We start from the raw sequence: 22,052 nt of genomic DNA, 5'->3' as shown, positions 1-22,052 counted from the left end.
CCAACACTCCCTGCATTTCCCAGGGCTTCTCCAAAGGGCTGGTATCTGAGGGCGTTGACAGTTTCCTTGTCACTATCCCCCAGAAACGACCGCAGGAGACCAGAACACTGAAGCCAGTGATTTCTGTTTGGAAATAGGGTCGTCTTCTGCCGCTGACCCCCATCAAATCCCATCATGCCCACAGCCCTGTGCCCCCGAGTCTTGGCTCCGAAGGAAAGTGAGGAGCCCAGGAAAATGAGGAGCCCACCGGGAGAGAACGCTAGCCCCCAGGGGGAGCTTCCCAGCCCCGAGTCCTCTCGGCGCCTCTTCCGCCGTTTCCGCTACCAGGAGGCGGCGGGCCCCCGGGAGGCCCTGCAGCGCCTCTGGGACCTGTGCCGGGGTTGGCTGCGGCCAGAGAGGCACACCAAGGAGCAGATTCTGGAGCTGCTGGTGCTGGAGCAGTTCCTGGCCATCCTGCCCCGGGAGATCCAGAGCTGGGTGCGGGCCCAGGAGCCTGAGAGCGGGGAGCAGGCTGTGGCCGCAGTGGAGGCACTGGAACTGGAGCCGGGGAGACCCTGGCAGTGGGTGAGTAGAAGGCGTGGAGCTGGCACCGGGAGAGAGCTGGTGCTCAGACAGTTTGGCTGGGCCATGCATCCGCATGGGGAGCAAGGAGTTCCATCTGGAGCCATGTACTTTGGTTAGGCCCAGACTAGAGTTTCCTAAGAAAGCAAGTGTTACTCCCTGAAGGCTCTAATTTGGGTGTGATAGTGTCATCCCCCTTTACTGCCCAGTCCAAGGCCTAAGTTGAGCCTTTGGTGGTCTACTGTGGTCACCAGACCCAGGGAGAGATGGGACCTCTTCACCTAGCCCTGAAAAGCTCTCTCTGGGATTACAGCTCAAGCACTGTGAAGACCCTGTGGTGATTGATGATGGGGACAGCCCTCTGGACCAGGAGCAGGAACAGCTGCCGGTAGAGCCCCACAGCGACCTTGCAAAGAGCCAGGATGCCCAGCCCATGGCCCTGGCACAGTGCCTGGGGCTCCCAGGCAGACCATCAAGCCAGCTCAGTGGCGACCCAGGTATGCAGCCCAGGGGTGTGTAGGAGGGGTAGTCTGGGGGAGTGCATACCCCATACTGTGCACTGGGTGTGGTTTTTGTTAAGCTGATGGCTTTTCCATCAGCAGTTTTCTCCTATCTGTGAGCTGTTAGCAGGGTCTGAGTCCCTTCCTAGAGCAGTAAATGGGAACCTCATCAGCATGTTTGTCCTCTTCGGGGTTCTGGATCCTCTCAGAGGGAACTCTTCTGTAGTGGGTGTTGTGAAGTTGTGCCCTCTCAATCTCTTTGAGGATGCATCTCTGCAGCATATGTCAGCTGCATGACAGCTAGGGCTTGCTGCATGAACTGAGCATAACCATCTCTTCTTGTCCCTTGGAACCTGTTTCTTTGGCTAAACAACTCCTGTCTACAGAATCATTGTGATGCTGCAAAAAGATATAAAAAGATTTTGGAGGACATAGGGTGGAATCTACTGTGTGGGGCCAGAACATCAGCTAGAGTTGGTTTGAGTATGTATACAAAGTACACGGTGGGTACAGAAGGTAGTTTTGTCATCAGATAAACTTAGAGTTGAATCTTTGGGTTTGACCTGAGGCGTACTTCTAAACTCTGAAAGCCTCGGTTTCTTCCTCTGTCCAACAGAGATGGTAATTACCCTTTTTGGGGTTTTTAGAAGATTAAATGAGATACAGCCTGTAAAAGGTTTAGCGCAACTTCTGAGGTGCCCAAAATTTAACTTGAAGTACTTGTCCTGGGAAATGGGCGCCCTTGGGTTGAAGGAAGTTGGGCACATGAGTTCCTTTTGCCACGTGCTCTATAGGTACAATGGAAAAAAAGTGTCTGGGGGGCCAGGGATGCTTTCTGATGATTTGTGGAAGTCATGTTTGGTGTTATGGTAAACTTTTCCATAGTAAAACCAAAATGCCTATTAAATTTCTCTGTGTGGAAAAACTATGGTGGCTTCTGTGCAAACCACATAAACTCTTCTGCCTCTTCTTGCTGAAAGTCAATATTGGTGTGATAATTTGCTACCATAGCAAACTACCACAGACTGGATGGCTTATGTAACAGAAATGTATTCTCTCACAGTTCAGGAGGCTGGAAGTCTGAAGCCAAAAATATCAGCAACCTTGGGTTCTTCAGAACGTTTTCTTCTTGGCTTGTAGACAGGTCTGATGTTAACACTAAGAGAAGTTTGCAGATAGACATATAGAAGGAGCTAGGGGCCGGCGTGGTGGCTCATCCCTGTAATCCCAGCATTTTGGGAGGCTGAGGTGGGCAGATCACCTGAGGTCAGGAGTTTGAAACCAGCCTGGCCAACATGGTGAAAACCCATCTCTGTTAAAAATAAAAATTAGCCATGTGTAGTGGTGGGCACCTGTAATTACAGCTGCTTGGGAGGCTGAGGCAGGAGAGTCATTTGAACCTGGGAGGCGGAGGTTGCAGTGAGCTGAGATCACGTCATTGCTCTCCAGCCTGGGAAAAAAGCAGTGAAACTCCGTCTCAAGAAAGAAGGAAAGAAGGAGCTAGGAGGGGAGACCTCTTAGGCCACTGGCTGTCCTTGGGACCCGTAAAACCTGTGACTAACCAGCCCTGAAAGCCGACAACAAGCTTTGTGCCAGGACTCTGGATGAAGGGCAGTTTTTTTTCAGGGAAAGGAAGAAGATGTTTACACTAAAAGTTTGTAGAGCAGGTGTAATAGATACTGTCTCTCTCTGCGTATCTTTACATGGTCCTTCCTCTGTGTGTGTCTGTGTCTTGATCTCCTCTTATAAGTACAGCAGTCATATTGGATTAGGGTCCACCAGTATGGCCTGATTTTCTCTTAATTACTTCTTTAAAGACCCTGTCTGCAAATACAGTCACATTCTGAGGAACCTAAGGGTTAGGGCTTCAACATGGGAATTTGAGAGGGGCATAACCTAGCCCCGTAACAACAGGCATAAGGGAAGCAGCCAGTCGCCCACATCAGCAATGCACGTGCAAGTGGCTTGTGTTATGCAGGAAGTGGGGGGCTGTGAGCGGCCTTGTAATGGGGTCTGGGAAGGCACGGTGGAGTGGGGGAAGGAGTTTCAGGAACCACAACAGCCTGTGCAGTTGCTTCTTGGTAAAGTTCTGAGGTAAGCCAGCAACGCAGGTGGGCTCTGGGACAACAGGGCCAGCTGTCCCGTTTCCATGAGCAATAATGAGTAGGCAAAGCAGATGGGAGGAGAGTTCGCAGTCAGGACAACCTTGACTCTTAGGACAGTTTCCGACTGGAATGTACTACCCGTCAGAGCTCTATAGTTCCTCATCTTGAAGGCCTTCCCCAAAAGCTAGATTCTGTGTAGGGCTGCAACTCTCTGAAGTGATTCTCGGAAGAGTCTGTGTATTCATTTATCAGGGCCAGAAGTAGGGCAGGGCTACGTATTCATCCATGTACACATATGTAGGATGTCTACATGTCCATGTCCCAGAAGGCGGCAGGTGCGAGGGAGCAGAATGAAAACACCACCTCCTAGCCAGGCTCGGTGGCTCTCACCTGTGCTTCCAGCTACGCAGGGAGCTAAAGCCGAAGAATCGCTTGAGGCCAGGAGTTCGAGACCAACCTGGGCAACATATTGAGGCCCCACCTCTAAAAAGTAAAATACCCCTCTAGGGGATGTTGGTCAAACAGTAAAGTTTCTATTAGATAAGATGAATGAATTCTGGAGATCGATGGTACGGCATGGTGATGGTGATTAAAAACAGTGAATCTTATACTTGAAAATTGCTAAGAAAGTAAATAACAAATGTTCTCATCACAAAAATACATGAAGCTTGTTAATTAGGTTAATTTAATCATTTCACAGTGTATACTTACCACATTGTAGAGTTTTTATACGCAAAATACATACAGTTTTTCTCAGTTATACCTCAATAAAACTGGGAGGTAAAAGGCAGTTAAATGAAGATAGAAACTCAAAACAGAACATACACACAAGAAATACCACGTCCTCAGATCTACACCCGTCCAGCCTGAGCTTCCCTTCGGACACTGGGAAGAGGCTGCCTTGCACTGGGACCCCTAGAATGGCACTGCCATCTTCATGGGTTCCTGCCCCAGGCCTTAGCTCCACATAGCCACTCCTGCAGCTGCCGTTCTGAAGCCTTCGTATCCAGGTCTGAAAGGTCCCAGGCCCTGGCTTCTGGGGTTTGCTTTGGTAATGACTTAACATGTGACCTAGCATTAACCAGTAGACTGTAGCGCAGCTCTCCTAGTCTTACTCTGAGAAAGGAGTGCCTTCTGAAACACAGAGTCCGTTTTACATGGCCACACTGTTGGCAGGGGATGGGGCTCATTGCAGAAGCCTGCGCAAGGTGTAGTTTCCAATCACAGGACAGAAAGTGGCAGAGTCCCTCGTAGGCTGGTGAGATTGTCCGAAAGCCACACTCAGCACTTTGTATGAGGGTCTTTAGGGTACTGTGCCAAATGCTTTTTCACAGTGCCTACAGTGATAACAGTTTTTCTTTTTTTGTTTAATTTCTGTTTTGAGATGGACAAAAAATTATATGTATTTACGGTGTGCAGTGTGATGCTTTGATATCTATACACATTGTGAAATGACTAAATCAAGCTAATTAGCTAGGCATGGTGGCACACCTGTAGTTCAGGAGGCTGAGATGGGAGGATCCCTTGAGCTCAGGAGTTCTGTTCCAGCCTAGGCAACATGGTGAGACTAGTCTCTTAAAAAAAAAAAATTCAAGCTAGTTAATATAATGTGTTACCTTACATACCTGTCCTTTTTGTGTGTGTGGTGAAAATACTTCAGATCTACTCTCTAAGCAGTCTTCAAGTACGTCGTGCGTTGTTACTGCCTGTAGTCACCATGTTGTGCAAAAGGACTCCTGGACTTATTCCTCACGTAATTGAAATTGTGCACCCTTTAGCCAGTGCCCCCCAGTCCCTCCATTCCCTACCCTCTGGCAACCAGCACTCTGCTCTCTGCTTCTATGAGTCGAACTTGTTTAGAGTCCACGTTTAAGTGAGAACATGCCGTATCTCTGTTTCTGTGCCCGGCTGATTGCTTGCAGCATGTCCTTCAGGTTATTCCATGTTGTCACTGATGACAGGATTTTCCTTCTCTTTTCTGGAGTTCCACAGCTATTCTGATTGCCAATAGCCCTTACCTTTTTTTTTCTTTTGAGACAGAGCCATGTTCTGTCGCCCAGGCTGGAGTGCAGTGGTGGTAGCTGTGGCTCACTGCAGCCTCGATCTCTCAGGCTCAAGCAATCCTCTGCTTCAGCTTCCCAGTTTTCTGGTTTTTAGTAGAAGTGATGTTTCGCTGTGTTGCCCAGGCTGGTCTCGAACTCCTTAGCTTAAGCAGTCCTCCCACCTTGGCTTCCCAAAGTGCTGGGATTACAGGCATGAGCCACCACATCCAGACCCGAACAATCCTTAGAGATTCCTCAACTCTATAGCTTTTTCTTCTTTTTCTGCTGCTGCTTTTTTTTTTTTTTTTTTTTAGACGGAGTTGTTGTTTTTTTTGTTTGTTTGTTTGTTTGTTTTTGGAGACGGAGTTTCACTCTCGTTACCCAGGCTGGAGTGCAATGGCGCCATCTCGGCTCACCGCAACCTCTGCCTCCTGGGTTCAAGCAATTCCCCTGCCTCAGCCTCCTGAGTAGCTGGGATTACAGGCACGCACCACCATGCCCAGCTAATTTTTTGTATTTTTAGTAGAGACAGGGTTTCACCATGTTGACCAGGATGGTCTCGATCTCTCGACCTCGTGATCCACCCGCCTCAGCCTCCCAAAGTGCTGGGATTACAGGCTTGAGCCACAGCACCCGGCCTTCTTTTTCTTTCTTTTTTTTTTTTTGAGACGGAGTTTCGCTCTTGTTACCCAGGCTGGAGTGCAATGGCACGATCTCGGCTCACCGCAACCTCCGCCTCCTGGGTTCAGGCAATTCTCCTGCCTCAGCCTCCCGAGTAGCTGGGATTACAGGCATGCTCCACCATACCCAGCTATTTTTTGTATTTTTAGTAGAAACGGGGTTTCACAATGTTGACCAGGATGGTCTCAATCTCTCGACCTTGTGATCCACCCGCCTCGGCCTCCCAAAGTGCTGGGATTACAGGCTTGAGCCACCGCGCCCGGCTCTTTTTTTTTTTCTTTTCGAGACGGAGTTTCACTCTTGTTACCCAGGCTGGAGTGCAATGGCACGATCTCGGCTCATCGCAACCTCCGCCTCCTGGGTTCAGGCAATTCTCCTGCCTCAGCCTCCCGAGTAGCTGGGATTACAGGCACGTGCCACCATGCCCAGCTGATTTTTTGTATTTTTAGTAGAGACGGGGTTTCACAATGTTGACCAGGATGGTCTCAAACTCTCAACCTCGTGATCCACCCGCCTCGGCCTCCCAAAGTGCTGGGATTACAGGCTTGAGCCACAGCGCCCGGCGGCTCTTTTTCTTTTTAAGAGAAAAATACTCTCTGTGTTGTCCTTGCTGGTCTGGAACTCCTGGGCTCAAGTGATTCTCCCACCTTAGTTCCCAGAATAGGATCAGCTAAGATTACAGGCATGCATCACTTCCCACGGTTGAACTCTGTAGAGTTTTAACCTTTATTTTCCCATATTTTGGATAACAATGCTGAGGTCTGAGTACTTAACCCGAAGTGAAAGAGTTAATATAATTGACCGTGCTTTCATGAACTCAGCCAGGCACACTCTGTTATAGCGCCCTTTATTATATCTGAAAACAAAGACGCAGCAATCTTAGTAGCTACAGAGTGCTTTTTGTGTACATCATTTTGTAATCCTCATTTTACAGGTAAGAACAGAGCCTGGGGTTTTATGAAAAGCACCATGAAATAGCTCCCTCTTGGTGCCTCTCTTGTGTTTTTCTTGGCTACCACAACTGAAATGAAGAGCCCCAGGAAGCTCAGGCGGTGGCACTAGGCCTGGCCCTGGCCCCCTTTGGGACACCCTTTTCTGATTTCTTTCAGTTCTGCAAGATGCTTTCCTTCTTCAGGAAGAGAATGTACGGGACACCCAGCAGGTGGTGACCACCCTGCAGCTACCCCCGGTGAGTGATTTCTACAGGAGTCCTTGAAAGTCCCGTATTTACCTCTCTGTAGGCTACAGGGCAGCTTTCCTAGGACCCCAGCCAGCTTCCAACTGCCGCACCGGATGTTCAGTCCCAGCCCAGAAAAGCTAAAATAGACAGAGTGTGGCCTTAAGAGACACCCTGTTTCTCCACCGGCTCTTCTAGTCCCAGCCGCTCACTGGGTTGACTGTCATCAGGGCACCTTCAGGAAGCTTTGTGCAGACAGCAGCAGGAAGCAAAGGCCCATGAGTTCCCACGGATGGGCCTCTCCGCATGTCTAAGCTCCCCTCTTGTGAAAAAGGAGGTCTCTCTGTTCTTTTATTTTTCAGAGAATTTTTCAAAAAATTTAATAGTTAGTTATATGTTAGAAATACCAGGAAGTGGAGGGGAGAAAGCACAGGTGATTTCAGTCCTGCTACAGATCTATGTGACGAGTCATTCCAGAATTCCCTCAGATGTTCTTGTTTGTGTTTTCGTCTAACACTTGCTTATTCAGGTGCTCTGAGGAGTCAGAGTCCGGGCTGGGGGCTGGGCCCGCAGGGGATCCTGCGCACCTCTTTCCAGCCCAGTTGCCGCCTTTGGCTGTGCTCTCTGGCAGTACCGCCTTCATTTTCCCTCCTGACACTTTCCGCTGGCCGGCATGACACTTAGTTCTGGCAACATCATCCCCTCACATGGGAACAGGAGGTGTGTTTCCTGCTTTTGTTTAGTTACTCCTCACCCAATAGAAAGAAAACTGAAAAACAGTAGACACGCTATGATCGTGTCTCAGCAGAATGTAAGAAGCTGAGCACTTTGCTTTCTGCACAGTTCATTCGACATGACTTTATCTTATTTCATTTTTAGAGATAGGGTCTTGCATTGTCACCTAAACTTCAGTGCAGTGGCGCAATCATTGCTCACTGTAGCCTCAAACTCCTGAGCACAAGCGATCCTCCCACTTCGGTCTCCTGAGCAGCTGGGACTACAGGTACATGACACTACACCTAGCTAAGTTTTGTAATTTTTTGTAGAGACAGGATCTCACTATGTTGCCCAGGCTACTCTCAAATTCCTGACCTCAAGTGATCCTCCTGCCTCAGCTTCCCTAAGTGTTGGGATTACAGGCATGAGCCACTGTGCCCGGCTGACATGACTTTGAACTTGGAGAAGGAAGGCCAAGGATGGGAACGAGTTAGCCAGGTTACCCAGTTCCATAACTTGCTTTTGCCCCACCAGAGTTGTGGCACACACCCTTGTACTCTGATGCTCAACACATACATGTCAGCATCTACTGCATACTGTGACCATTCCCAAACACAAAGGAGCTAAAACTGGTATTTCTTATTTTTTTTTTTTTTTTTTTTTTTTTTTTTGAGACGGAGTTTCGCTCTTGTTACCCAGGCTGGAGTGCAATGGCACGATCTCGGCTCACCGCAACCTCCGCCTCCTGGGTTCAGGCAATTCTCCTGTCTCAGCCTCCTGAGTAGCTGGGATTACAGGCACGTGCCACCATGTCCAGCTAATTTTTTGTATTTTTAGTAGAGATGGGGTTTCACCAAGTTGACCAGGATGGTCTCGATCTCTTGACCTTGTGATCCACCCGCCTTGGCCTCCCAAAGTGCTGGGATTACAGGCTTGAGCCACCGCGCCCGGCCTGCTGGTATTTCTTATTAAACGTTGGTAGCTTTAACCAGAATAACACAAGGGCATGCTGTTAATTCAGTACCTAATGAGGTTTGGTCTTCAGCTTTCAATTCTGTAGTACCTAGTAAATGCCATGGCGAGCACAGTACAGAGATTTCGATAAGTCAGTGCTGTTTTCTTACTCTGATAGTTTCTGCCCAGTGCACTAAAAGTCACCATTATGAATGTCTTGTTTGTAAATGTTTTTAATTTTTATTTTTAATTGTGGTAAAACACTTACAGCTTTAAGTATGAAGTTCAGTGGTGTTAAGTACAATTACATTGTTGTACATCCAATCTGTAGAACTTTTTCATCTTCCCAAACTGTAATTCCTTATATATATATATATATTTTTTTTATATGTATTTATTTTATTTTTTTTAAATTTTTATTTATTTATTTTTTTTTTTGAGATAGAGTTTCACTCTTGTTACCCAGGCTGGAGTGCAATGGCGCGATCTCGGCTCACCGCAACCTCCGCCTCCTGGGTTCAGGCAATACTCCTGCCTCAGCCTCCTGAGTAGCTGGGATTATAGGCACGCGCCACCATGCCCAGCTAATCTTTTGTATTTTTAGTAGAGACGGGGTTTCACCATGTTGACCAGGTTGGTCTCGATCTCTCGACCTTGTGATCCACCCGCCTCGGCCTCCCAAAGTGCTGGGATTACAGGCTTGAGCCACCGCGCCCGGCCTATTCCTTATATATTAAATAATAACTCACGATTGACCCTTCCCCTCAACAACTGGCAACCTCCATTCTACTTTTAGTCCCTATTAATATGACTATAAATACCTCATATAAGTGGAATTAAGCAGTGTTTGCCTCTTTATGACTGGTTTATTTCACTCAACATACTGTTCTCAGGTTCATCTATGTTGTAGTATGTGTCAGAATTTCCTTCCTTTTTAAGGTTGAATAATACTCCACATATGTATATATCACATTTTTTCTTTCTTTTTTTTTTTTTCCTGAGACAGAGTTTCGTTCTCGTTACCCAGGCTGGAGTGCAATGGCGCAATCTCGGCTCACCGCAACCTCCGCCTCCTGGGTTCAGGCAATTCTCCTGCCTCAGCCTCCTGAGTAGCTGGGATTACAGGCACGCGCCACCACGCCCAGCTAATTTTTTGTATTTTTAGTAGAGACGGGGTTTCACCATGTTGACCAAGATGGTCTCGATCTCTTGACCTTGTGATCCACCCGCCTCGGCCTCCCAAAGTGCTGGGATTACAGGCATAAGCCACCGTGCCTGGCCAGTATTTGAAAATTTTTAATCTATATATAGTAGTGGTACATATTTATGGGGTGCATGTGTTATTTTGATATAAGCACACAATGTGTAATTGTCAAATCAGGGTAATTAGAATATTGATCACCTCATTTATCATGTCTTCATGTTGGTACATTCCACATCTTCTCTTCTGTTTTGAAGTATACGGTAAATTTTTGTTAACTGTAGACTTTCTATTGTGCTATTGAACAGTAGAGCTTATGTCTTCTATCTGCTTCTATCTAACTGTATATTTCTTCCCATTAACCAACCTCTCTTCACCCCATCGTCGCTTCCCAGCATCTGGTAATCACCGTAATTCATGTAGTTTGTCTTTCTATCCCCTTAATGGGGTCATTAGCAGAGCAAAAATTTAAAATTTGGATTAAGTCTAATTTGTCATTTTTTCTTTTAAGGATTGGGTTTTTGGCGTAAAGTCTAAACTCTCTTTGCTTAATCCAGATTGCAAGATTTTTTTCCTCTGTTTTCTTCTAAAAATTGTAATTATACACTTTACATTTAGGTCCATTATCTGTAATCCATTTGCTTTTCAGCCCTGATCTATAATTTTTATATATGACGTGCGACTTAGATTGAGGTATGTGTTTTACCAGTAGATGTGAGTTGCCAGGGTTCCAGTACGTTGCTTGGAAAGGTTATCTTTCCTCAAATTGCTTTTTCACCATTCTTTCCTTTTTTTTTTTTTTTTTTTTTTTTTTTGAGACGGAGTTTCGCTCTTGTTACCCAGGCTGGAGTGCAATGGCGCGATCTCGGCTCACCGCAACCTCCGCCTCCTGGGTTCAGGCAATTCTCCTGCCTCAGCCTCCCGAGTAGCTGGGATTACAGGCATGTGCCACCATGCCCAGCTAATGTTTTGTATTTTTAGTAGAGACGGGGTTTCACCATGTTGACCAGGATGGTCTCGATCTCTTGACCTCGTGATCCACCCGCCTCGGCCTCCCAAAGTGCTGGGATTACAGGTGTGAGCCACCGCGCCCGGCCATCCTTTTTTTTTTTGAAACATGATCTTGCTCTGTCTCCCAAGCCGAAGTGCAATGGTGCACGTCAGCCTTGCCGCCTAAACCTCCTGGGCTCAAGCAGTTCTCCTGCCTTGGCCTTCCAAGTAGTCGGTACTACAGATGTGTGCCAGCATACCTGGCTAATGTTTTGGTTTTTTTGTGAGACTGGGTCTTGCTATGTTGCCCAGGCTGGTCTTGAATTCCTGGGCTCAAGCAATCCTCCCACCTCAGCCTCTCAAAAGTGCTGGGATTACAGGTGCTTCCATGCCCAGCCTGCTTTTTCACTTTCATCAATTGGGCATGTTTGTTTAAGTCTATTCTTGGATTCTCTATTATGATCCATTGATTTTTATGTCTCTCCCTCCACTAATATTATACAGTTCTGAGTACTGTAACTATATAGTAAGTCTTAAAATTGTGCTCAATGACTCTTACCATTTTATTATTCTCCAAAATTATCTTAGCTATTTTAGTCCCTTTGCCTTTCTGTATGAATTTTAGAATAATCTTGTTTGTATCTATGAAAAGTCTTGCTGAGATTTTGATAGGAGTTTCATTAAACCTGTATAAATTTGGGGGTCATTGGCGTCTTGATAGTAAATGTGAATTTCTATCTGCGAGTGTGGTATTCCTCTTCATTTATTTATTTATTCAGGTTCTTTTATCGGTGTTACGTAGTTGTCTGCATACAGTTTCCGTACATGATTTGTTAGATTTAAACTGTTTTGTTTTGTTTTTGAGACAGTGTCTCGCTCTGTCACCCAGGCTGGAGTGCAATGGTGCAGTCTTGGCTCACTGCAGCCTCCACCTCCTGGGCCCAAGTGATACCTTCAGCCTCCTGAGTAGTGAAATGAATTTTTATTCGTTTCAGTGTGTTTTAAAATTTCCATTGTGCCTTCCTCTTTGACTCAAGAATTTTTTAGAAAGGTGGTGTTTAATTTCCAAGGATGTGCAGACTTTCCTGTTATTTTTCTGTTACCGATATCTAGTTTCATAGGTATCAGTCAAACCTACCTAGTTTGATTCTATGGTAATCAGAGGACACACTATGATTTCAATTTTTTTTTTTTTTTTTTTTTTGAGACGGAGTCTCGCTCTTGTTACCCAGGCTGGAGTGCAATGGTGCGATCTTGGCTCACCGCAACCTCCGTCTTCTGGGTTCAAGCAATTCTCCTGCCTCAGCCTCCTGAGTAGCTGGGATTACAGGCACGCGCCACCATGCCCAGCTGATTTTTGTATTTTTAGTAGAGACGGGGTTTCACCATGTTGACCAGGATGGTCTCGATCTCTCGACCTCGTGATCCACCCGCCTCGGCCTCCCAAAGTGCTGGGATTACAAGCTTCAGCCACCGTGCCTGGCCAAGTGTATGTATTTTTTTAGTGGTTATTCTAAGTATTGCATTATATATGCATAACTTATCATATCTATTGGGTGTCATTTTATCAGTTTGAGTGAAGTACAGAAACTTATTTCCTTTGGTCAGGCGCCATGGCTCATGCCTGTAATCCCAGCACTTTGAGAGGCCAAGATGGGAAGATTACTTGAGCCCAAGAAGTCGTGAAGTCGTGGCTGCACAGTGAGCTGTGATTGCGTCACTGCACTCCAACCTGGGTGACAGAGTGAGACCCCATCTCAAAAAAAAAAAGCGAAAGAAAGAAATAGAATGCATCTCCTTTTACGTACCTTCACCCTTCTTCCCCTATTATAATTCAGTTGTCTTAAGTATTTCCTCTACATACATTTAGAACTACATCGTACAATGTTGTAATTTGTGCTTCAGCTGTCAGACATTACTTAGAAAACTCAAAAGGAAAAAGAAAACCTATTTGTTACCCATATTTCGGCTTACTGTTTTCTTTCTTCTTCTGTTCCAAGGTTCCTTCTTTTTGTTTGCGCTATTTCCTTAGCCATTCTTTTATGATAGCTCTGCTGGTGATGGACTTACTTATTTTTTCCTGATCTTAGTAGATCTTCATTTCCCCATCATTTCTGAAGGATGTTTTCACCAAATAAAAGATTCACCGTTGACAGTTTTCTTTCAGCATTTGAAAAACATAATGTTACCTCCTGGCCTCCATGGTTTCTGATGAGAATTGTGCTCTTTCAAAATTTTTCCCTGTAAGGAAGGTATTGTTTTACTCTGGCTGCCTTTAAGATTTTTTCTTCTTTTGTCTTTGGTTTTCAGAAGTTAAATTGCACTGTGTCTTGGTATGGATTTCTTTAGATTAACCTGTTTAGAGTTTGCTCAGCTTCTTAAATTTCTAGATTATGTCTCCTTCCAAGTTTGGGAAGTCTTGAGTCTTGAGTCTAGATTTTTCGAGTACTTTTTTAGTCCCTCTTCCTTTCTCCTTTCCAGGGTGCTAAAGACACAGGTTTTAGATCTCTTGTTAGAAACTTTAATTTATAAAGGTACCTGAGACTGCTCCTTTTTTTCAGCCAGTATTCTCTCTGTTGTTCAGATTGGATAACTTTACTTTTCCGTCTTCAAGTCGACTGAGTCTTTCTTCTGTCGCCTCCTCAGCTGAGCCTATTCACTGAGCTCCTTATTTCATATTGTGGTTTGTACTGTTCACATTTCCAGTTGTTTTCTGTTTCTTTGCTGAGACGTTCTCTGTCTTTCCAGACACTTTCTGTATTTTCGTTGTTTTGAGTTTGCTTATAATTGTTCACTGAAGCATTTTATCACAGCTTCTTTGTCAGATAGTTCTGACCTATGAGGGCTGGCATCTGTTGGTTATCTTTTTTCATTTGGTTTCAGATCTTTCCAATTCTTGGTGAGTGAGTTTCTGCCTGCACATTTTTATGTTATAAGATTCTGGACCTTAACTTCAGTGTAGCAGGCTTTGGTTGGTTGGTTGGTTGTGTTGTTTTGACATTGCTGCAGCAAGCAAAGGGCAGGTGGTGCACCACGTGTTATTACCCGGTGAGGGAACATCAGGTTCCCTCTGTGATCTCCACTGGCACCAAAATGGGCGTGCTCCTCATACACCTGAGTCGGAGTGGGAGTTAGCTCCCTACATGGTCTCTACTGGTGAGTTGGCAGGGGGGGCTTCAGCCAGCAGGGATGGAGGTCCCACCTCCCTACTTGGCCTTCTCTGAGACCACCCCAGCAGGGGTGTGAAGGCACCTCATTGTGCCCTGATGAGGGTGAAAGTCTGGGGTTCCCACTCGTTCTCTGCTGGTGTTGGTAAGAAAGGGCAGTTTTCTTCTGCGGTGTGGAGTAGAGCAGTTACTATCTGTTTTGCTGGGCTGCCCCTTTCCAGGTCCAGTGGCTGTGAGAGCAGGCTTTTGTGGGGGCTTGTTTTTTTGGTCTGTGCCCATGGGCATTTCTGGGTAGCTGGCTCCTTTGGCATCAAGTCGGGGAAATACGTGGTGGAAAGAAGAACTGGTGAACTTAGCATGTTGTTCCAGGGTCCCTGGCCATTCCGCCACCCTCTCTCTGCCTTTCAGAGCCTTCCTGTGCTCATTTGATGTGCAGTGTGCAGGGCTTTTATTTGTATTTAGTGGGAGGAATTAGAAAACTCTCCTCTGGGCCGGGCGCGGTGGCTCAAGCTTGTAATCCCAGCACTTTGGGAGGCCGAGGCGGGTGGATCACGAGGTCGAGAGATCGAGACCATCCTGGTCAACATGGTGAAACCCCGTCTCTACTAAAAATACAAAAAATTAGCTGGGCATGGTGGCGTGTGCCTGTAATCCCAGCTACTCGGGAGGCTGAGGCAGGAGAATTGCCTGAACCCAGGAGGCGGAGGTTGCCGTGAGCTGAGATCGCGCCATTGCACTCCAGCCTGGGTAACAAGAGTGAAACTCCATCTCAAAAAAAAAAAAAAAAGAAAACTCTCCTCTGAAGATTTAATCTTTTTTTTTTTTTTTTTTTTTTTTTTTGAGACGGAGTTTCGCTCTTGTTGCCCAGGCTGGAGTGCAATGGCGCGATCTCGGCTCACCGCAACCTCCGCCTCCTGGATTCAGGCAATTCTCCTGCCTCAGCCTCCTGAGTAGCTGGGATTACAGGCACACGCCACCATGCCCAGCTAATTTTTAGTATTTTTAGTAGAGACGGGGTTTCACCATGTTGACCAGGATGGTCTCGATCTCTCGACCTCGTGATCCACCCGCCTCGGCCTCCCAAAGTGCTGGGATTACAGGCTTGAGCCACCGCGCCCGGCCAAGATTTAATCTTAAATAGACATGTTTATCTATTTTCCCCATCCCTTCTCATGTTAAAAATTTACAAATTTTAGGAAGTGAAAAGATACCACTCATTCCCGGTTATGTGAGAAGACTCCGAATGAATGACCTAGTGAACTTCCTTCTAGATTTTTCTCTGCCATTTCTTGTGCCTCATTAGGATCCTGCTGTAGATCAGTGTCCTGTTTTTATGCTTCTCCCCAACATGGAAGCATTTGTCTGTATGGTTCTAAAAGCTCTCTGGGTATCCTGCAAAACAGGCCTATCGGATTCTGTTGGTGACTGGAGTATTGTCTGTCTACCCACCTGGCCCCTGGACTTGGGTTTGCTTCTGTGATACCATGACTGTCTAGTCAGTCTTCTGTTGCTTATAACAGAATACCTGAAATGGTAATTTATAAAGAAAATAAATTTACTTCTCATCGTTACAGAGGCTGAGAAGATTCAGGGGGATGGGCTCCATCCAGTGAGAGTCTTTGTGCTGGTGGGGGCTCTGTGGTGTCCCGAGGTCGGTGCACACAGCGAGGGGGCTGAGTGTCCTGACATGCTTAATCGAGTCTCTCTTCCTCCTCTTACAAAGCCACCAGTTCCACTCCCATGATAACCCATTAATCACCTCTTAAAGGTCATACCTTTCAATACTGCCACATTGGGGATTAAGTTTCTGACACATGAAATTTGAGGGACACATTCAAACTATAGCAAGTAGACTCTCAAACACCTAACCAAGGCTCAAAAAAAAAGCAGCCAAATCTGCTGTTAATGTACTCTCTCAGTTTTTCCCTCGGAACCCCCACTGCACACACACACCCCTTCCCTGAAGTCTTGTCAGAGTGCTGGATTCTTTTATATTTTTGTCAGCCTGGCAATTACCATTTTTTTCCCCATTTAAGAACAAATATCAAGTTGTCTCCCACAAGTCCTTGTAAGGAAGTCCCGTGGCTTCTTGAGGCCTGTTTTGCATGCCGCAGAACAGCCTGGGAAGACAGGCTTTTTCACACTGACCTCTTCCTAGCCGCAGATCCACTTAGGGGCTCATTCAGATACAGCCTCTGACTAAGGCTTCATCCCTGGACCTACTGAGTCAGAATTTTTACCAAGATGCCTGGGTGATTCATTTGTACAGGCAAGAGTCCTTGTTCAAAAACCCTGATTCAGATTTAGAATTTTTGAGGTATTCTCCTTATTTTTATTTTAAACTTTTTGTTTGGAATTAATTTTAAAGTTAGGGAAGATAGCAAGAATAGTACAGAGACTTCCAAATACCCTTTACTTCACTTTCCCCCATTCTCTCCTCTTTTTTTTTTTTTTCCTCACCGTAACAATTTTTATTGCCCTCAAGAGAAACTCCAGTCCACGTACTTCACCCGCCCTCCTTCGGGACCAAAGAAAACACCCAGAGGGCAAAACAAAAAGGGCGTTCAAATCTACGGGAAGCCAGCCCCACCGCAAGCCAGACTGCAGTTAACTCGTGCCCTCCACGCTCAGGCGTGGAAGCTAGGGCCGCCAGGCCTGGCCAGGCCAAGCAGGATGACAGCAAACGCATTCTGAACCTGTAGCAATCAGGTCCCCTGTGGTGTGCTGGGAGAGTGTGGACGGGGGCCGAGATGACGAACTATGCGCTGCGGAAGGGACTGGGGGAAGCAGAAGAGCACGAACAGAAGTACCAGAGGGAGAGGCCCGGCTCTCAGGAAGCAGCAGGCACGTGCCAGGTGGAAGCCGGCTGCAGGCAGGGGAGGAGGGAGGCCCTTACTCCTCCTCCTTGTCCGTGGGACCATCTACTGCAGCCTGCAGCTTGGCGTGCTCCTCCAGCAGCCGGTCGTACTCCTTGGTGAGACCCTCGGACTGCTTCTGCATGGCCAGAGCCTGGTTTTCAGCTTTCTCTCGTTTTTGCTTAGTGCTGGCCAGCTTGTCCGTTAGCTTCTGCAGGTCAGCCTTCAGGCTCCTGTTCTCTTCCTCCAGCTTCACCTCGGCATTCCCGACATCCAGCTTGCCTCCATTCACAGTGGCTCCCTTCCTGAGCTGCTCATTCTCCTCCAGGTACTTCCTGGCTGCCTCACAGTGCTCTCCGCCTGCCTTTTAAAGGCTTCATTGGAGGCCAGCAGTGTGGCCTGCCATGAGATGAGAGTCACCAGGCGTCTAAACAGGAAGGACAACAGCAAGGAAAAGGCCCAGATTCCTCTGGGCACGGAAAATCTTCATGTGGACGTGTTCCCTGGCCCCAGGATTGTTCTGGACGTTCACCTTTTCGGTCACATCATCGTACTTTTGAATCTCGCGCACGGCATCGATGACCAACAGCACAAGGATGGCAATGAGAACCACAAAGAAGGTGTTGCCATAGGATGCTACCAACTCCACCAGCTGGGACTTGAACGTTTTCTGCCATCTTTTAGGAGAAATGAAAGGAATGCAGAAAAGCAACACAATAAAGACCTCCGCATAGAGGAAGGTGGCAGCTGCAGTCTGCTGCAGACTCATCCTGTTGCTAGAAGGTTCCCCACAGGGGCATGTGAGCTTGTTTCCCTGCGGCTGGAAACCGGAAGCCACCCTGCCCCTTTTTTTTTTTTTTTTTTTTTTTTTTGAGACGGAGTTTTGCTCTTGTTGCCCAGGCTGGAGTGCAGTGGCACATTCTTGGCTCACCGCAACCTCCACCTCCTGTCTCAGCCTCCCATGTAGCTGGGATTACAGGCACGGCCACCATGTCCAGCTAATTTTTTGAATTTTTCGTAGAGACGGGATTTCACCATGTTGGTCAGGACGGTCTCAATCTCTTGACCTCATGATCCGCCTGCCTCGGCCTCCCAAAGTGCTGGGATTACAGGTGTGAGCCACCGCGCCTGGCCTTCTCTCCCTTTTTCTTACCTCCCCCATCCCCTCATTCTGTTTGTCCCCACATCTTCAGTTAGATGCAGACGTTTGTGCCCCCTTATTCAGGCCAAAGGAGCGTATTTCCTAAACACAAGGACAGTCTCTTAAATAACCACAATACAATTATCACGTAGTAGAAATTTAACGCTGAAACAGTCATGACCCAGCAGCGTTGCTTCTCATTTCGTTGTTCCATCTCTTAACACTCTCTAACACTTCCTCCTTGGGTTCTCAATGTTAGTCATGCTGTGGATAGTTCTGAAGAGTAGGATGTCGTGAGGGGTGATATAGTTTCCTTCCCTCAGGTGGGCTTTGACTCACAGTGACACTCAGGCACACATTCTGCAGGAGAACCACACTGGCTTGTGCACTCCCCAGTGCAGCACGTCTAGAGGCATTGAAGGTGGCGTGTCCTGCATGGGTCATGTCAGCTCTGATCACTGGGACACGTGGGCAATTTATGTATAATGATTCCAGAGGTGAGGCCAAGGTGGTGGAAACACTTGAGCTCAGGAGCTCCCGACCAGCCTGCCAACATAGTGAAACCCCATCTCTACTAAAAATACAAAAAAAAAGGAGCTGGTCATGGTGGTGAATGGCTATAGTCTCAGCTACTCAGGGGACTGAGGCACAAAAATCGTTTGAACTTGGAAAACAGAGGTTGCAGTGACCCAAGATTGTACCACTGCACTTCAGCCTGAGCGACAGAGCAAGAGCATGTCTCGAAAGAAGAAAAGAAAATCATTCCTTCCCAGCCCTGTTGTGGGTTCCTGGCCCCAACACCCAGGGAAACCATCTGACAGTAACTGGTAGTTTTCCAGAAAGGTAGGCAGATGCAAGATAGGTTTTAAAAATTATTCTGAGCCGGGCGCGGTGGCTCAAGCCGGTAATCCCAGCACTTTGGGAGGCCGAGGCAGGTGGATCACGAGGTCAAGAGATCGAGACCATCCTGGTCAACATGGTGAAACTCCGTCTCTACTAAAAATACAAAACATTAGCTGGGCATGGTGGCACGTGCCTGTAATCCCAGCTACTCGGGAGGCTGAGGCAGGAGAATTGCCTGAACCCAGGAGGCGGAGGTTGCGGTGAGCCGAGATCGCGCCATTGCACTCCAGCCTGGGTAACAAGAGCGAAACTCCGTCTAAAAAAAAAAAAAAAAAAAAAAGTCCTATGAGTTACTTTTCTTTTTTCTGCAAAAATTTTATTTTGTGGTCCTTGCCAATTATTTAAAGGACTGCCTTATTTTCCTGGTTCCCTAGTATTATATGGATATACCATCATTTTAAAAATGAAAATTAGGCCAGACATGGCTCACATTGGTAATCCCAGCACTGTGGGAGGCTGAGGTTGGAAAAGTGCTTGAGCCCAAGCGTTTGAGACCAGCTTGGGTAACAGCAAGACCCCATCTCTACAAAAAATTAAAAAATTAGCCAGGCGTGGTGGCTCACACATGTAGTCCCAGCTACTTGGGAGGCTGAGCAGGAGGATTGCTCGAGCCCAGGAGATTGAAGCTGCAGTGAGCTGTGACTGTGCCACTGCAGTCCAGCCTGGGCAACACAGCAAGACCCTGTGTAAAACAAGGTAAAGATAAAAATAGAAATTAGATTTTGACACATCCACATGGTCCATGATTTAAAGTATATGAAAAATATCTCCCTGCCACACCCAACCCCAGAGTCCACGTCCCTCCTGAGAAGCAGCTAACCTGACCTCCCAGACATCCTGCGCTTGGTAGCAATCTGGTACGCTTTAAAATCTCTGCATTGAAGGGTGAGCATGCTGGTACCTTCATGGACATTGCCCAGCAGCCCACCACGGGGGTGGATGTGCAGCTACCCCAGCTCTAAGTAGGAAGGCCTATTTTTGCACATCCGTGGCCACCCAGCGAGGCAGCTACCATTGGATTCTGCCTAACAAGATAGGGTGAGGTGGACCCAAAAGCGGAAATTACAAAGCAGAGTGTGTCCTGGAGCCTGCACCTGGGGTAGTCTGTCTCCTTTCTCCTCTCCTATCTGTACATGTTGCTGTGGGCTCCATGCCCCACTCCCCTAGTGCTGTGGTCTGAATGTTTTTGTGTTCTCCTTCGCACAAATTTCCCATGTTGAAATGCTAGCCCCCAAGCTGCTGGCATTAAGAGGTAGGACATTAGGGAGATGATCAGGTTAGAAGGACAAATCCCTCATAAATGGATTGGTGCCTTTATCAAGGAGGCCTCAGAGAGCGGCCCTGCCCCTTCCACCATGTGGGAACACAATGAAATGATGGCCATCTGTGGAGCGAGAAAGTGAGCCCTCACCAGAACCTGACCCTGCTGCTATCAGCTGGGGACTTCCCGGCCTCCAGAACTGTAAGACACATGTTTGTTGTTTACGAGTCCCAGTCTGCAGTATTCGGTTATAGCAGCCCAAATGGATTAAGACAGAAAATTGACACCAATAATTTGGGGTGCTACTCTGACAAATACCTACAACGTGGAAGAAGCTTGGGAATTAGGTAATGGGTAGAGGCTGGAAGGGTTTTGAAGTGCAGGGTAGAAAACCCTGTTTTGCCTTGAACAGACAACTTTTTTATTTTAGCTTTTGAGATGGAGTCCTGCTCTGTCGCCCAGGCTGGAGTGCAGTGACGCAATCTCTGTTCACTGCAGCCTCTGCCTCCTGGGCTCAAGTGAGTCTCCTGCTTCCACCTCCTGAGTAGCTGGAATTACAAGCATGCACCACCACATTTCTGTATTTTTAGTGGAGACAGAGTTATGCCACGTTAGCTACACTGGTCTCAAACTCCTGACCTCAGGTCATCTGCCAGCCTTGGCCTCCCAGAGTGCTGGGATTACAGGCATGAGCCATTGCACCCAGTCCATGAACAGACTGTTACAGGTGATTCTGGAGAGACTCCAAAAGAAAAGAGGAGATTTGAAATCCTCAGCTTTTTTTTTTTTTTTTGAGACAGAGTCTCGGTCTGTTGCCCAGGCTGGAGTGCAGTGGTGCAATCTCAGCTCACTGCAACCTCCAGTCCCTGGGGTTCAAGCTATTCTCCTGCAGTAGCTGGGATTACAGGCACCCACCACCACACCCAGCTAATTTTTCTATTTTTGGTAGAGATGAGGTTTCACCATCTTGGCCACGCTGGTCTCAAACTCCTGACCCCAGATGATCTGCCTGCCCTCGGCCTCCCAAAGTGCCGGAATTACAGATGTGAGCCACTGCGCCCAGCCTCACCACTATATTTTGAAGGCACATAACTTGTTTGATTTCACAGGTTCGCAACTGGAGAGAAATTTGTCTCAGGTAGAATTGTGCCTTGAGTCTCACCCATAACTGAATTAGATGTTATTTATTGATTTATTTATTTATTTTTGACGGAATTTCGCTCTTGTTACCCAGGCTGGAGTGCAATGGCGCGATCTTGGCTCACCGCAACCTCCGCCTCCTGGGTTCAGGCAATTCTCCTGCCTCAGCCTCCTGAGTAGCTGGGATTACAGGCACGTGCCACCATGCCCAGCTAATTTTTTGTATTTTTAGTAGAGACGGGGTTTCACCATGTTGACCAGGATGGTCTCAATCTCTTGACCTCGCGATCCACCCGCCTCGGCCTCCCAGAGTGCTGGGATGACAGGCGTGATCCGCTGCGCCCGGCCTGAGATGTTATTTAGATGAGATGTTGAACTTCGGACTTTTGAGTTGATGCTGGAATGAATTAAGACTTCAGGGGTTATTGGGATGAAATGAATTTGTTTTGCCTGTCAGAAGGATATGAATCTAGGGGAACCGGGGCAGAATGCTATGGTTTGAGTGTTTATATCTCCCCAAAGTTTGTGTTGAAATTGTAATCCCCAGATGATGGTATTAGGAAATGGAGCCTTTTGGGGAGGTGATCAGGTGAAAAGGGCAAAGCCGTCATAAGTGGGATTAGTGCCCTCATGAAAGAGGCCCCAGAGAACTCCCCT

The 22,052-nt window shown here is 47.2% G+C and overlaps 1 protein-coding gene and 1 pseudogene across 8 annotated transcripts in view; one reads left to right on the top strand and one right to left on the bottom strand.

The window, feature by feature from the left end:
* ZNF496 (zinc finger protein 496) overlaps window positions 1-22,052 on the top strand; it is a 48,570-nt gene that overhangs the window by 3,185 nt on the left and 23,333 nt on the right. For 6 of the 8 annotated variants that reach the window (XR_012513624.1, XR_012513623.1, XM_074385482.1 and 3 more), the window contains 3 exons: window positions 138-564; window positions 875-1,058; window positions 6,999-7,078. Coding sequence is in view for 6 of the 8 variants with exons in the window: in XM_074385482.1 (XP_074241583.1) it covers window positions 175-564; window positions 875-1,058; window positions 6,999-7,078 (654 nt within the window). In the remaining 2 variants the exon portion in view is untranslated. Of the gene's footprint in view, window positions 1-83; window positions 565-874; window positions 1,059-6,998; window positions 7,079-22,052 lie in introns of all 8 variants that reach the window. The other 2 variants (XM_074385483.1, XM_039464199.2) reach the window with 2 other exon arrangements.
* Window positions 16,536-17,758, bottom strand: LOC101033819 (B-cell receptor-associated protein 31 pseudogene; annotated as a pseudogene).

This window comes from Saimiri boliviensis, chromosome 14, assembly GCF_048565385.1.
Source record: "Saimiri boliviensis isolate mSaiBol1 chromosome 14, mSaiBol1.pri, whole genome shotgun sequence".
Lineage (NCBI taxonomy): Eukaryota > Metazoa > Chordata > Mammalia > Primates > Cebidae > Saimiri > Saimiri boliviensis.
This window is presented reverse-complemented; position numbering and strand designations above follow the sequence as displayed.